This window comes from Myotis myotis, unplaced genomic scaffold, assembly GCF_014108235.1.
Source record: "Myotis myotis isolate mMyoMyo1 unplaced genomic scaffold, mMyoMyo1.p scaffold_m19_p_3, whole genome shotgun sequence".
In the NCBI taxonomy this organism is placed as follows: Eukaryota; Metazoa; Chordata; class Mammalia; order Chiroptera; family Vespertilionidae; genus Myotis; species Myotis myotis.
Genome location: NW_023416335.1, coordinates 212,662,598 through 212,676,861, shown reverse-complemented (window position 1 = coordinate 212,676,861; position 14,264 = coordinate 212,662,598). Strand labels below are relative to the sequence as shown.

Genomic DNA, 14,264 nt, shown 5'->3' with positions numbered 1-14,264 from the left:
AGGTGGCAGCGGTGTGGAGCAGGGGCTTGGGGACGGGGGGCGAGGGGCGGGGGGGCCTGGCGGTGCCCTGAGGGGAGGGCGGCCGCTCTGCAGGTGGCACTGCATCCTCATCAGGTGGTGGAGGGGAGAGCTGCTCTCTGGGCACCGCTCCTGCCCAACCAGCCGCAGCCCTGACTGCTCTGCCCGTTGCCTGCCCAGGCCCACGAGGGGGCTCCTGGGGCTGGGCTGGGGCCTTCTCAGACCCTCCTGAGGTGTGCCCTCCTCCCAGCACAGCTTGCCCCCTTCACGGGGGTGAGGGGGGGCCGAGGCCCCAGCCCCTCACTGGCCCCACTGTGAAAGGGGAACCGCTGGGGTGGGGTGGCTCCCATCCAGCCTCTGGGGGGTGGGCTGGCACCTAGCTGTTGGCCCCACTCTGTGGCCTGGTCTCAAAGCTCCCCCAACTATGGCCTGTCGCCCCAACACAGGGTCACACTAAGCCAGTGGTGGGGTCATGAGGCCAGCACCCCCTGAAGCCCTTGCCCAGGCTGGAGGGGGCCTGGTGCCAGGCGTAAGGGTGGTCTTCCCAGCAGACCCCAGGCAAGTCCCAGGTGTGCGCAGTCCCGACCCCCCGCCTCCCCCTTCCGCCCGGTGCCCACGGAGGCTGCTGTCAGAGCCCACGTGCCAGACAGGTTTTTATTCCGCGCGGTCCCTGCGGCCCCTCCAGGGTGTAAGAGGCACTACGGGTGGGCCCCTGGACAGACCCACAGTCAGCAAGTCCTCTGGCCCCTCCTGGGCAGCGGGTCCAGCAGCAGCCATGCCGCGGGCCGCCCCAGGCTCTGCTCCTCCGCAGCCGCTCCGGTGCTCAGGGCGCGGGTCCCGAACCGGGGCCGTCGCCGGGGCCCTCGGTGGCCACGCTGGACCGGCTCTTGCCCTTCTGGAGCGTGTAGGCCGACGGTCCGAGGCGCAGGATCTTCCCGCTGCCCAGGCACTCCTCCCCCTTGTAGAACACGGCGAACTGCAAGGAGGGGCCGGGTCACCACAGCGGGCAGCCAGGAGCCGGCCTGAGGCTGCTGCTGGGGGCGGGGGCGGGGAGGGGACAGCTCTGCCAACCTGCCCTGCCGGGCCTAGGCCCCTGTGGCGGGCGAAGCCAGCAGGGCCGTGGCTGGGAGAGGAGGCAGGTGCAGGCGGGGGCCCGGCTCACGGCCTGGCCCGGCCTGTGCCCAGGTGCTCGGGTGGGAGGAACGGTGCTGCCCTTCCAGCAGGAAGGCGGGCCACCAGCCCGTGGGCGCCACCTGACAGCCGCTAAGCGCGGGCTAGAGCCGCTGCCACGCCAAGGCCGGGCCAGGCGACGGAGTCCCGCCTCCCTCTGGGGCAGAGCGCGGGCCAGGCTGCCACTCACCTGTCCCAGGGCGAGGGCCCGCACAGCCTTCACCGCCGTCACCCACACTGTGCCGTCCTGGTTGAGGGTCAGCACGCAGGGCACTGGAGGCAGAGAGGGGCCTTGAGGGGCACTGGCCTGGCCTGTGTGGTCAGCCTCAGGCCCTGCCTTCCCAGGACCCTCCCTTCCTCCTCCCAGAATAAGCGGAGCTGGGCTCTGCGCCCAGGCCTGCCTCCTGGTGGCTGGCGGGAAGGGGCTAGAATGCTACACAATCCCAACCATGGGGCTCTGCTGCCCAGGGCCCAGCCTGAGGCTCTGGGCGATCCCACCGCTCAGTCACCTAGCGCCATCTGGTGGCAGAAGCGGAAGTGGCACTCCATCATCTTGTCCCGGACCAGGGCTGCAGGCGGCTCCTCCGCGATCCAGTGCACGCGGTTGGTCCGCAGCAGGTCCCTGTACAGGGCCGGGTGGTCCGTCCGGGGGGCCTGCAGGGGAACCGAGGACCGTGGTGGCCTGGAGCCCTGAGCGGAGCGGCCTCGCTGCCCCTCTCAACAACGCTAACAGCCCGCACTGACGAGTGTCCGCAGTGGAAATGCCGGGGACGCCCTCAGGGGCCTTTGACCCCGTTCTGCAGAAGCGGGAACTAGGCACAGGTCCTGGCCACACTTCGCCAGCAGGGGCGCCGCGCCGACCCCACGACCTGCCACTGCTCCGCAGAGACGGCGGGACCCTGCGTGCCAGCCCGTCGAGGCCCTGATGCCACCTCCTCTCCACGGGCCTTCACCCCCAACCACCTGTCGTGTCCTCGTTACTCGGAGGAATGGCATCTACTCACAGGGGCCGATGTGGCTAATGAGTGGCCAGCGTCCGGGAGAGCCCAGGGACACCGTAAACGACACCCTGCGCTCTGGGCCGGCCCAGGGGTGCAGGAGGCAGGACGCCCATCAGCCTCACACGGGCTCTGCCAGCAGACTCGGCAGCGCCTGCAGGGCCAGCCACTCACCACGAACACGTCGCCCGTGGCGCCGTCCTTCTCCACCACGTACCAGGGCTCGCGCAGGCCGCCGATCCGGGCCCTCTGGCCTAACGTGTACAGGAACCAACCTACGGGGCGTTCTCAGTGAGGGGCACGGTCCCCCCCACCACCCCACGCCGACAGGGGACGGGGGGGCGGGGCTCCGTGGACACCGAGGGGCCACCGGAGAGGCCGGGGTTCCAACACCAGGTCAGCCCTGAGCCCGAGCGCGTCCATCCCTCATCGGGCCTGGGTGCCTTGCCCCTGCACAGAGCCCTGCAGGACACCAGGCCAGGAAGCAGGCGATTCCCCTAGAAGGGGCTGGGCCCCTCGTGCTGAGCCGCCATGCGGCTGCGGTGACATAGGTGCCTCCCGCCCACGCACGACCCACAGCAGGGCTGCCCCTGGCTTCTGTGCCCAATCCCTCCCGACAACCTCTGGGCACCCCCACAACCAACCACAAGACCAGAGGCCAGGCCACTCTCCACCCTCTCTCCTCCCTCCCGCGACACGCAGGCGCAGATCACCACAGCTGCCTCACTGAGTGGGCAGCCAGGACGGGCGGGGAGCACCGGCAGTTCTGTCCCTGGCAGGTGGTCACCCTCCTGCTGCCACTGCCACACGCAGGAGCCCATGTCAACGCCGCCGCCCGCCGTCCATGCCTCCCCCACCCGCCCGCAGCTGACTCTCGAGCTAAGGGACCGACAGCCGGCCGCCTAACCGCCCCGCGCCGCCCCGCGCCCAACTCCAGGGTTCACGACCAAGAGCAGCGGAGGCTGGTCTCACCTTTGTGTGTCCCCAGCACGGTGCCGTCTTCTATGGAGATGAAGTGCCCGGGCCTCGGCTGTAAGTACTGAACACACACCTGTCACTGCGGCCCCGCCCCGGGCAGGGGGGCTGTCCCCGCAGCGCGGCCACTCACCTGCAGGATGAACTTTTCAAAATTCCTCTTGCCCACGAAGCAGATGCCCATGCTCTGGAAGGAGGGGCGGCGGAGGTGAGGGCAGCGGAGGGTCAGCCCGCCCCGGGCTGGCCGTCCCCACCAGCACCGACACCAGGCCCCGCCCACAGACACACGTGCTGGGGGCAGCCCCCCAGGTGGGTCCTGTCCCCGGCCCGGGGCCTGCCAGCTAAGCAAGCACACGCGTCCCCCCTAAAGCCGCTCAGGCCTCAGGCCACTGCCCACGCGCAGGAGGCCAGCGCCGAGTCCCTCGGGAAAGGCCTAGGTCCCAGCCGGCACACCCCGAGCTGGAGCCGCTCTCCCTGTGCCCTCAGCACACACTTCCACTCGTCCTGAGGTTTGTGTCTAGAACGTGGGTCGCGGGGCGGCCCCCTCGGCTCCTCCCAGTCACACTCAGACACGGAGCCGGGGGAGGGGCAGGGCTGGTGGCGGGTGGGTGGAGGGAGCAGTGACCTGCTGACAAAAGGCCCAGGAGGGAGGACAGGAGGGGCGGCTTCGCTAAGCTACCTCCGCCTGCCTCGGGCACCCAGCCCCACCGGCTGCACCGACCCACCACGCACAGGCTTTCTCAAGGGGCCTCTGCACATGCTGGTCACACTCTGCAGTCCCCCCAACTGTCTACTTAACACTGACTCCCACTCATCGTCTAGGCCAGTGATGGCGAACCTTCTGAGCTCGGCGTGTCAGCATTTTGAAAAACCCTAACTTAACTCTGGCACCAGGGGAGTTATGGGGGGAAAAAGAGGAACAAATGTAATAATGTGAACAATAAAGATTTAATTAATAAAAACAAAAAAAAACACAACTCTGGTGCCGTGTCACATACAGAAATTTTTTGATATTTGCAACCATAGTAAAACAAAGACTTACATTTTTGATATTTATATTATATATGTAAATGCCATTTAACAAAGAAAAATCAACCAAAACAATGAGTTCGCGTGTCACCTCTGACACGTGCCATAGGTTCGCCATCACTGGGCTAGGCCTTAGGCCAGCTGTCTCCCAGAGGCCCTGCATCTGCGTCAGCGCCCACGGCTGTACCCCCGGCCCCCCGCCCTCCCCCCACCCCGGCCCAGCAGTGACTGCCTGCTGGGAGCTCCCTGAAGGCAGCCCCCAGGCAGCAGCACCGCCTGGCTCCCAGCACCGACAGGCACGCACCAGCCACGGATGGAGACGGCGACCACGTGCAGGAGTCCCGTGCCCAGCCCTCACTGCCTGCTCCCTCCTGGCGCAGGGCCAGGAGCACCCTAGGAGCTACCAAGGCCGCTGGGAAAGCTGCTCCCCCCTCCCCAGGGGCCGAGCAGGGGAGGAGGGAGAAGTCCCAGCCAAGGTGCTCTCTGAAGGCCCCAGCGCCTCCTGCCAAGCCCGGAACCAGCTTCCCAGGGGCGGCCACACTCCGGTCCTACCTCCTTCTTCTGCAGCACATGATGCAGTCTGTTCTCAGCAGCTATTTTCTTTACAAAATCCTTCGTGAGCCCCCCCAGGGGAAAGAGGGTTCTCCGCAGGGCCTCCTGGGGAACCTGGCTGAGAAAGAAGGTCTGGTCTTTACAGCTGTCAGCTGCTTGCAGAAGCTTTACCGCTGCCAAGAGGAAGAACAAGAGACGTTGCAGGAGTGAACATTGTCGCTCTCAGTGCCGCCCTCTCATCCTCAGACACAGCGCCCCCGTCTGGCAGAGCCGTGCTCACACTTAGCCAGGGAGGCTCAGGAAGAGCCGCGGGGGGTCAGTGCGGCCTTCTCCCCAGATTCTCCGCTGTTAAAACACGTTACAGGGAAGGGAGGGCTCACAGGATGAGGAACTCTATCCCAGTTCCCACCTTCAGGGCAATATTTTCAAAGAAGAAACATCCCATGGAAAACCAAAGTTAGAATAAACGCAGCCCATGGGGAGCTAGGGGGGAGGGAGGGGGTTGGCCAGAGCCAGGCTGCAGGCCGTCCTGGCCGTGGCAGGCGCACTGAGCCCGCTGTGGCCGAGGGCACACCTTGGGGCATCGGCTCGGCGTAGATGCACGCTCTCCGGGTGCACGTGTCTGTGTCAGAGCCCAGCGGACACTGTCAGCTCCCCTGCGGCTCCTCTGCTATTCGCTAGCCCTGATGAGGGCGCTTCCAGGGACCAGATACAGTGCAGAGTGCGGATCCTGGCCCCGTGGCCCCGGCTCAGCCCGGGCTGCTGTTCCTCTAGGTAGCAACTGCGGGACTGCCCCCTCTGCCCACTGACCAATGAAGTAACTAATGTCGTGCCCCTCTGCCCACTGACCAATGAAGTAACTGATGCCGTGCCCTCTGCCCACTGACCAATGAAGTTAACATGCCATGCCAGCGTGCGGCGTCCTTCCCCACTTCAGGCCCACACTCTGGCAGCCTCGACACGCTGCACTCAGCTACCCGCGTGACATGCTCTCTGTGCAGTTCCTGTTTTCCACCCGGGACCCCAAGCCTGATTCTCAGGTTAGCGGTGTGGGCAGACGTATCCCCATTTCAGACGAGGACACTGACGCTCAGACACCTAACTGACTGCCACAGCTCAAGCCTTGAGAACCTGACGGAGCAACAGGGCCTGATCCAGCTGCGTCGTCAAATCTCTCAGGCCCGGGACCTGCGAATCCCCCAGGGTCTAGGGGCGCCTCACGATCCAATGTCCCACTGCCGGCCGGGCCCGCCGGGCTCTCCTGGTGGCGGATGACCACCCCCAGGCCCGGGAAGTGACCCCCCTGAGGAACCCCAATCGAACAAGCCGGCCTGGAGCACCCCGAGTGGGGCAGGGACGCTCAGCAAGGACCCGGCGCTCTTCGAAGCCGCCCGCCTGGTCTAGGTAATCGAGCTCTGACGGCACGTCACTCACCATTTCGAACTTCAAATCGGTTTCTGAAAAGCCCCTCTGGCCTCTTCACGTGCTTCTGCTGGAAGACCTCCTCATCCTCCAGGGACGTCCGTGCGTAGTGACCTGTGGCAACTGCGTCCGCTCCTGGGAGGTTTACAAACACAAGGGTCAGGTTTTGGACCTGCGCTCGCTGGTCGTGGCCGCACCAGCCAGGGCTGCCACCCCAGGAGGGTTCGCCTTCTCCAACCGAGACCCCGGGGAAGGGGCCTCTGAAACGACACGGCGTTGCTACAGGCCTCAGGGCATCTTTACGGGCCTTTCAGAAGTTACTGTCTATCCACTCATTCATTCCAGCTCAAGGGAAATCAGTATAAGAAACACTGAAATGGGCTTTATGTCCTTAATTTAGTACAAGAACTTAGTATAAGTTAAAATACTATCGCGATAACGACAGACCACTTACAAAGAAATGCTAATGACGTGGGAAAAGGCTGATGCCGCGGAGGGAAAAAGTATGAAGACTGTGACCCCACTTTTTAAATGTACAGAGGAAGACAGTGCCCTGAAGTCCATGCCTCTGATTCTGGGAAGTGAAACTCGACATGACATCCCCCTCCTCTTGCTGTTCTGTGGTTTTAAATTTTCTTTGCCCTGGCTGGTGTGGCTCAGTGGATAGAGCGCCGGCCTGCAGACCAAAGGGTCCCGGGTTCGAGTCCAGTCAAGGGCACATGCCCGGGTTGCAGGCTCGATCCCCAGTAGGGGGGAGTGCAGGAGGCAGTCGATCCATGGTTCTCTCTTATCACTGATGTTTCTCTCTCTTTCTCCCTCTCCCTTCCTCTCTGAAATCAATACAAATATATTTAAAAAAAATTTTTTTTCTTTAATAATAAATACATACAGGGGTGAGAAAAGGAGGTTAATTATAATAATTAATAATACAATAATAAATAATAATACTAGTATAAACTCTTTCCCACATTCACGGCTTTGCCCGCCCTGCGTGACTTTCATCCCAGCGAGGACATCAGCGCGGTCGATGTCTGCCTTCCACACGACGCACAAGCGAAAGCCCTGCCCAGGCCCATCCGCGCCTCACTGTGAGGACCGGCCTCAGTTTTCTCAGAGGCCTTTTCTGGCAGGTGCAGCGAAACCAGCTCCGTGGGAAGACACAGGAACGGACACTTGCAGATGAACTACCTGAAAAGGGACATTTAGGAAGAACACACTACTACGTCCTGGTTGAGTTTCTTTTTATTTTATTGACTGCAGAGCGAAAGGACGCAGGGGGGGAGAGAGGGAGGGAAGGACATCAGTTTGCTGTTCGACTTATTTACACATTGATTGGTTGCTTCTTGTATGCGCCCTGCCCAGGAATCGAACTGGTGCACCTCTGGTTCCTGGTCGGTGCTCAACCACTGAGCCACACCGGCCGGCGCCCTGGCTGCTTTCCTAACAGAGCTGAAAGCCTGGACCCTCCTCCCCAGCGCACAGGTGCTGTGGGCGGCGCAGGCGCCTCTGAGGAGCTGAGCCTGCGTGTGCTTTTGGTCCGGAAGGCTCGGCCCACGACGGTGGCCCCGGGCTCTGCCGAGGTGACGGAGCCTCAGCCTCCACAGGCAAGCGCTCACCCTCAACAGATGCTGTGCCTCCTGGGCACCTCTCCTGCTCGGGGCAGGTCTGCCCCTGGCGCCCCGCCTGAACGTGACCCAAGGCCGTACACCTGCGCATTGCTGTGAGGACCCGCAGTAGCCCCTCAGTCCATCGATGGTCTGTTTCCAACACACTCACGTCGAACTCAACACTCCCGCACCTGTCACTCCTTCCTGCCTGCGCCGCCACTAAACGGAGCCCACTGGACGCGCCTCCCCGGGGCAGACACGCGGGCCCTCCCCTCCTCAGACGTCTGGGGCCACAGGGCGGGCTCGGGCCACAGGGGCTCGGCGGACAGACACAGACACGGTCAGTCAGCTCGAGGCAACTCACGGCCCGACCTCACCTTCCTGCAGCGGACGTGGAGATGAGCAGGCAGCACTCGCCTCTACGCAATTCCATGTTTTTAAAGCGAGTCCCACATTCCGATCTAAGATTGTTTTGTTCTTTGCTTCCGTGGGCATCTTTTCACTACCAGATCCATGACGCAGCTTCCGTCACCCTCAGCTGCAGGTCACGTGGACCTCAGCTCTGCAAGCTGCTCTGTCCCCGTCGTAGTCACCAGTGCTAACGGGACAGAGGTGCAGCAGCCCTGGGCCTCCCCGGGTGGCGTGCATGTGGGCAGACAGGGCGGGTGAGCGACGATGGGACGGGTCAGAGTGGAAGGCCTGTGCCGGGCCTTGGGGAGCTCTCTGTGGTGACCCGCCTCACGGGGAAGGCTCCGCGTGAAGGGTGGGAGGCCCCACAGGCAGCTGAGGAAGGGGACGCAGGGACAGGCTGCGGCCAGCTGTCCACAGCAGCAGAGCCCTGGGTGCAGATGCTTTAGAACAGGCCACAGAGACATGGATTCAAACCAGAGCAACAGGACAGAGACCCAGGACCCGGAGTCGGGGAAAACAGGGACCACTTTTGGAAGCAAGAGAAGAGACCTCAGTAGGACCACGGGGCAGGCGGGGGGGAGGGGGTGGCGGCAGCCATAGGACTGCACGCCACCTCCTGGGCCCGATGTGGGTGCCTGAAACATCCGAGAACCACACCCCCATCGGAGGGAGCTGCGCGGAGAAGGATGACCCAGAGGGGCCTCGACCCTGGCCCGCCTCCGCGGGGCAGGTGCCTGTCCCTGCCTGTGGCCACTGGGAGCCCTCCTCCCAGGGCGCCCCGTGGGCACCAGGAAGCCCCTTCTCCGGGGAGACACGCACTGTTCCCGATCTCCCGCTTCCTGTCCTAAAAGGTGGAACTGAGTACGAGGTCTGGCTCTGGCTTTCTCTGAAGATCCTACGTCTTTTTAAGGAAACAAACGAAGACCATCCGACCCACTCACCAAGGTTATCCACCGCGTAATGGAAAAAGCACTTGAACTTGATGTGCTTGTTGCAGACGATGTCAGGGTTGGGAGTCCTTCCTTTCTCGTATTCATTTAGAAAATCACTGGAATGAAAGGAAACAACGTTCACTCCTAAGCGTGAAAGCGCCTCAAAGACACATCCGATCCGCGAGCTGCGTTTCTCCTTGTCTCACCAGAACCGCAGCTTTCACTAAGGGGAGCCTCGCACACGCCGTTGTCAGCGTTTCCATGGAACGTGTTTAAGGTGCTGGGACACCGGGGGGCAGCGAGTCCCCTCAGCAGGACACTCTGCCCTCACCTACAGCACCTGACCCACCTGGACCCAGAGGCTCCGCAGCTCAGGCAGCGGGAGGTGGTGCCCGGCCTGCTCCCTCTCCCCACAGGAGGCCCGGCCGGGCAGAGCGATGTTTGGGAACAAAAAGATGTACAACCTCGGTTCCTCATGGCGGGACCCACGGTCTAGTGGGGAGGAGGGTGTTATCTTGAAAAGAGGAAGTGGGGGCGAGTGGCAGGTGGGAAGTTCCAGAGAGTGAAAAGCTGCACTTCCCAGGGGGGGGGCTTCCCTTGCCCTTGAAACAGCAGAGGAGCAGGGAGCCCCTCACTGGGACACAGGGGGACAGGGAGACCCCTCACTGGGACACAGAGGGACAGGGAGCCCCTCACTGGGACACAGAGGGACAGGGAGCCCCTCACTGGGACACAGAGGGGAAGGGAGCCCCTCACTGGGACACAGAGGGACAGGGAGCCCCTCACTGGGACACAGAGGGACAGGGAGCCCCTCACTGGGACACAGAGGGGCTGGGAGCCCCTCACTGGGACACAGAGGGACAGGGAGCCCCTCACTGGGACACAGAGGGACAGGGAGCCCCTCACTGGGACACAGAGGGACAGGGAGCCCCTCACTGGGACACAGGGGGGCAGGGAGACCCCTCACTGGGACACAGAGGGGAAAGGAGCCCCTCACTGGGACACAGAGGGGCAGGGAGCCCCTCACTGGGACACAGAGGGGCTGGGAGCCTCTCACTGGGACCACAGGGCAGTAGTGAAGACAAGTGCCCATGTGTAGCTCGGGACTGTTGAAAGTGTGGCTGGACCTTGTTGCTAGAGGCAGGGTCGGGGCTGGAGTGGCGGCCTTGAACAGGCTGGCGCCTGGGGTGATTGATGGCGTCCAAGGGGCAGTGACGTGGACAGAGAGGGTTACGCCCCAGGGTCAGGAAACCCTCGGGTTCAGGGCAGGCTCAGTCCTGATTCGGCCACTCGGCGCCTGAGCCTGGGCATTTACGTGACTTCCCTAAGCTCGGCTCTCTCACCCTTTAAATGGGACAGTGCCCTCTAAGGTTATGGTAAGACTTAAACAAGGGTCTAGGGCAGCCGTGGGCAAACTACAGCCCGCGGGCCGGATCCGGCCCGTTTGAAATGAATACAACTAAAAAAAAAAAAAGACCGTACCCTTTTATGTAATGATGTTTACTTTGAACTTATATTAGTTCACACAAACACTCCATCCATGCTTTTGTTCCGGCCCTCCGGTCCAGTTTAAGAACCCATTGTGGCCCTCGAGGGCCCTCAAGTCAGAAAGTTTGCCCACCCCTGGTCTAAGTGCTTAGCACAGTGTCTGTACATGACTCAGCAACACACGCAGCTCTCGTGGTTCGCATTACTGAAAAGCCACACCTGGCCGCCAGGTGCAGGCTCAGTGCCGGGAGGAGACTGCAGGAGAGCAGCTGCGGGCACGGCGCGGGCACGGGCACTCGCCTGCAGGCGCCTTCCGGGGAGACCTCGGCATGAGCTCCGGTGCTGTCAGCAGCAGGAACACCTCAAGGCTCAGGAGGAACAGACTCCTGGCAGGTGGCCTCCCGCAGAGCTCCCAGGGAGCTGGGGCCTCCAGCATAGTCTTTGGCGCCCCTGCCCAAGGGCGCTGGCAATGCCTCCCGGGGCAGGGTCCACGAGGCGGGACGTCTCCGCGCCTGCCCGCGCTCACCTGAACACGTCGTTCCAGTACTCCTTCACGTAGGACACCTGGTGGAAAGGGATGTCTAAGATCTGGCAAACCCTGTAGGCGTCTTCGCAGTCTTTATCGGCGGTGCAGACGCCATGCTCGTCCAGGGAGTCCCAGTTCTTCATGAACACCCCCGTCACCTGGTAACCTGGGGGAGGCAGGAGTCAGTGGAGAGAACGTATGGCAGGAGCCTTGGGCAAGGGCAGGGTTTCTGAGCCCCGTGCCGGGCGCTGCTGTGCCTGGCAGTCCCTGCTTTGCCTTCAGAGCAGATGCACACCCCAGTGCGAGCCCCCCCCCCCAGCCGCTCACTCCCCTCTCCGCCCCTCCCCTCCCCCGGCAGCACTTCCTGGGCCTCCATGGCACAGCGACTGCTGCACTGAACTGAGCAGAATGGAACCGTTTCGCCGTCGTGACCCACCCTGGTCGCAGTGCCTGGCACGTGGCGTGAGCAAACGTGTGCCGAGTGTGTGAAGAGCAGGGATTCAACACAATTTTCAAAACAAATAAAAACCACCTTCCGTTGTCAGGAGAGGGAACTCATTTCTAAACTTATTCCCAGGCACCATCTGAGATGTAGATTCTACGACCTCAGATATCGAGACGACTGAAATTTTGGCTATTTTATGACCCATATTTTTGCCCTTTTCTGTTGTGACAAACCACCCAACCTTAGCCTTACGCCGTCTTCTCCAGCCTCACGGGCGCCACCTGCGGGAGAAGCCTGTTTCTCTGGAGGCGGCTCAATGCCACGGGGCGGGCATGAGTGGAAAGGCTCCACGCAGGGCTCCAAGGACAGACCCCACGGCAACGCTTGGCCTGAACTAAAGGCCACGTTCACCAGACTCCCCGCCCCGGCAGGTGGCCAGGCCTCCCCCTCCGCTTCCCACACACCAGCTCCACAGTGGGCCCCGGGGCTTCCTGCCTGTGCCCCGCCAAGGGCAGAGGCTGTCCCCCCAGCACCTGGCTGTCCCCAGCGCAGAGCAGGCGCTTAAGGTGCTGGTGGAACGAGGGACTCCCCACACGGAGGTTTGGACCCACCCCGTCCAGCCGCCTGCCTGCCGGACCCGCTGCCACGGCACAGGCTTGTCCACTGGATGGGACCCTGGAGCCGGCAGCCCTTCCCTCCCAGGGCACAGGAGGGTGCCCGCCCTCCCAGGAGGCGGGGAGTCCTGGGTGCCAAGGTGAAAGCGCCGCTCTCTGCCTCTTCCCTCAGCTCCCAGGGAGGCTGGCTGTGAAGCTGGAGGCGGGGTCGCGTCTTCCCCGAGACAAGAGTAAAACAACACCTGGTCTCCCCCCACCCCCCCACCAGGAAACCAGGACTCGCGCTGTCTCCCCAGCAGAACCTGAGCCCCTAACCCAGTGGTCGGCAAACCGCGGCTCACGAGCCACATGCGGCTCTTTGCCCCCTTGAGTGTGGCTCTTCCACAAAATACGTGCGGGCGGCACGTACAGTGCGATTGAAACTTCGTGGCCCACGCACAGAAGTCGGTTTTCGAAAGGAGATGGACGAACCAAGTATACAGAGGAGTGTGGGTGGGAGAGCTGGAAGGGGTCGACCTCAGCGAACGTACCTCAATCAGATTGAGGACGTTTTTAGCAAAGGCCAGCTTAGGAGCACCCTAATTAAGTTAATAACAATGTGCCTCCCTATAGAGTTTAAGTTTAAAAAATTTGGCTCTCAAAAGAAATTTCAATCATTGTCCTGTTGATATTTGGCTCTGTAGACTGATGAGTTTGCCGACCACTGCCCTAACCTAACAGCTCCCCTCCCTCATCGGGGCTCGGCCGGCCTCCCCACCGGCTGCCCGCGCTCCTGCAGCCGCCTTCCTCCCCTCCAGCTGGCAACCCTCCTCGACCTTCGTGTCTTCCGCCTCCGCAGCTCCCTCCTGCGCTGGCAGCCGCCCTTTGCTCTCACGCCTTGATTTACTCTCCGCTCCTGCAGGCTGGGTACTGATGACCTGGTTACTGATGACGTGCACCAGCGGCCGCGATGACGCGTGACCCCTGGGCGTGTGACGTCACTAACCCTCCTAGTGACCTGTGCCCGGCGCTGGGTGACCCCTGGGCGTGTGTGGCGTCACTACCCCTCCCAGTTACCTGTGCCCGGCGCTGGGTGACCCCTGCGCGTGTGTGACGTCACTACCCCTCCCAGTGACCTGCGCGGTCGTCGTGTCCCTTTCCGGGAGCCTGCCCCGGCGGGGACCTGCCTTCCCTCTGCGCTCCTAGCCCGGTCCCCGCAGAACCGGGTGGGAGGGACCGCCGCCCGGCCCGGGCCCCTGGGCACTGCGCGCGGGTGCTTTTCCGAGACAGGAAGCGGACGGCGGTCGGTTCCCGTCGCCCTCCGCCCGCGGACAGGCGCCTCTCGGGGCGACTGCGCGCGGCCTCGGGGGGAGGTGCGGGCGCCGCCGTCGCCGGGCGCAGGGCTGGGACCAGCGAGACGCGCCCAGGGGGACGGGGTCCTGACTGGTCCCGACCCGGCGGGCGGCGAGGAGCGCGGCCACGCAGGCGCGAGCGGGCTCTCCACGCGGCGCCCTCACCTCTGCGCCGCAGCAGCAGCGCGGCCACGGCGCTGTCCACGCCGCCGGACAGGGCGCACACGACGTGCCGTGCCGCCAGCATCCGCGCCGCCTACTCCGCCACTGCGCCGCCGCTTCCGCACCGCGCCGGAAGTCCCGCCCCCACCGCGGTGCTCTGCGAGTGAGGCTCGGCCGGAAACGTGGGATCCGAGCGTCGCGTTCCGCCTGCAGGCCCTTCTAGGGCTTCCATTCCCGAGTTCCTTCTCTGCCCAGGCCGTGGTTTGAAAAATGTAGGAAGGAAATGGTAGAACAGGTCGGCACCACTGCTTGGCATGAAAATCCCGTTAGTCCTTTGGCGTCTGCAGATCCCCAGCGGACAGTGTTTAAACGTGGATAGTTACTAGGGCAAGCCATTTTCTTGAGAATGGAATGAGAGGAGGAAGGCCCCAGGGCCCCATTGCTGACAGCTGACAGCTGACAGCTGAGGAGTCATGGGGCAGGCGAGGGTGAGCTCCGGGGCGGGCGGGCGCGTGGCCGGGCTCTGTGGGTGGCAGAGTTACAAGGAAGCAGTTTCTTCTTGCATCTCCCAGGAGGGCTGGGTA

The 14,264-nt window shown here is 63.0% G+C and overlaps 1 protein-coding gene across 3 annotated transcripts; it reads right to left on the bottom strand.

Annotated features, from left to right (window-relative positions):
• Nucleotides 1-658: 658 nt before the first annotated feature.
• Nucleotides 659-13,807, bottom strand: TRMU (tRNA mitochondrial 2-thiouridylase). Of its 3 annotated transcripts, none has more exons than XM_036301970.1 (11): nucleotides 13,684-13,807; nucleotides 11,129-11,294; nucleotides 9,124-9,230; nucleotides 6,177-6,299; nucleotides 4,743-4,915; nucleotides 3,295-3,348; nucleotides 3,159-3,225; nucleotides 2,361-2,461; nucleotides 1,698-1,842; nucleotides 1,379-1,461; nucleotides 659-994 (listed from the first exon to the last, which is right to left on the bottom strand). In XM_036301970.1, the coding sequence occupies exons 1-11, from the start codon at nucleotides 13,763-13,765 to the stop codon at nucleotides 842-844; spliced, it is 1,254 nt and encodes a 417-aa protein (XP_036157863.1). In that variant the 5' UTR covers nucleotides 13,766-13,807; the 3' UTR covers nucleotides 659-841. The 3 variants fall into 3 exon arrangements, with proteins under 3 accessions (XP_036157863.1, XP_036157864.1, XP_036157866.1); XM_036301971.1 differs by lacking the exon at nucleotides 13,684-13,807 and adding an exon at nucleotides 13,244-13,674; XM_036301973.1 differs by lacking the exon at nucleotides 1,379-1,461.
• Between the last annotated feature and the right edge of the window lie 457 nt (nucleotides 13,808-14,264).

Coding starts and splice junctions, on each gene's coding strand:
- TRMU (XM_036301973.1), bottom strand. CDS start 13,765: ATGCTGGCGGCACGGCACGTCGTGTGCGCCCTGTCCGGCGGCGTGGAC. Junction 4,916..6,176: donor CCGATTTGAAGTTCGAAATG/GTGAGTGACGTG, acceptor TCCTCTTGGCAG/CGGTAAAGCTTCTGCAAGCA. Junction 3,226..3,294: donor TTGAAAAGTTCATCCTGCAG/GTGAGTGGCCGC, acceptor GTGTGTGTTCAG/TACTTACAGCCGAGGCCCGG.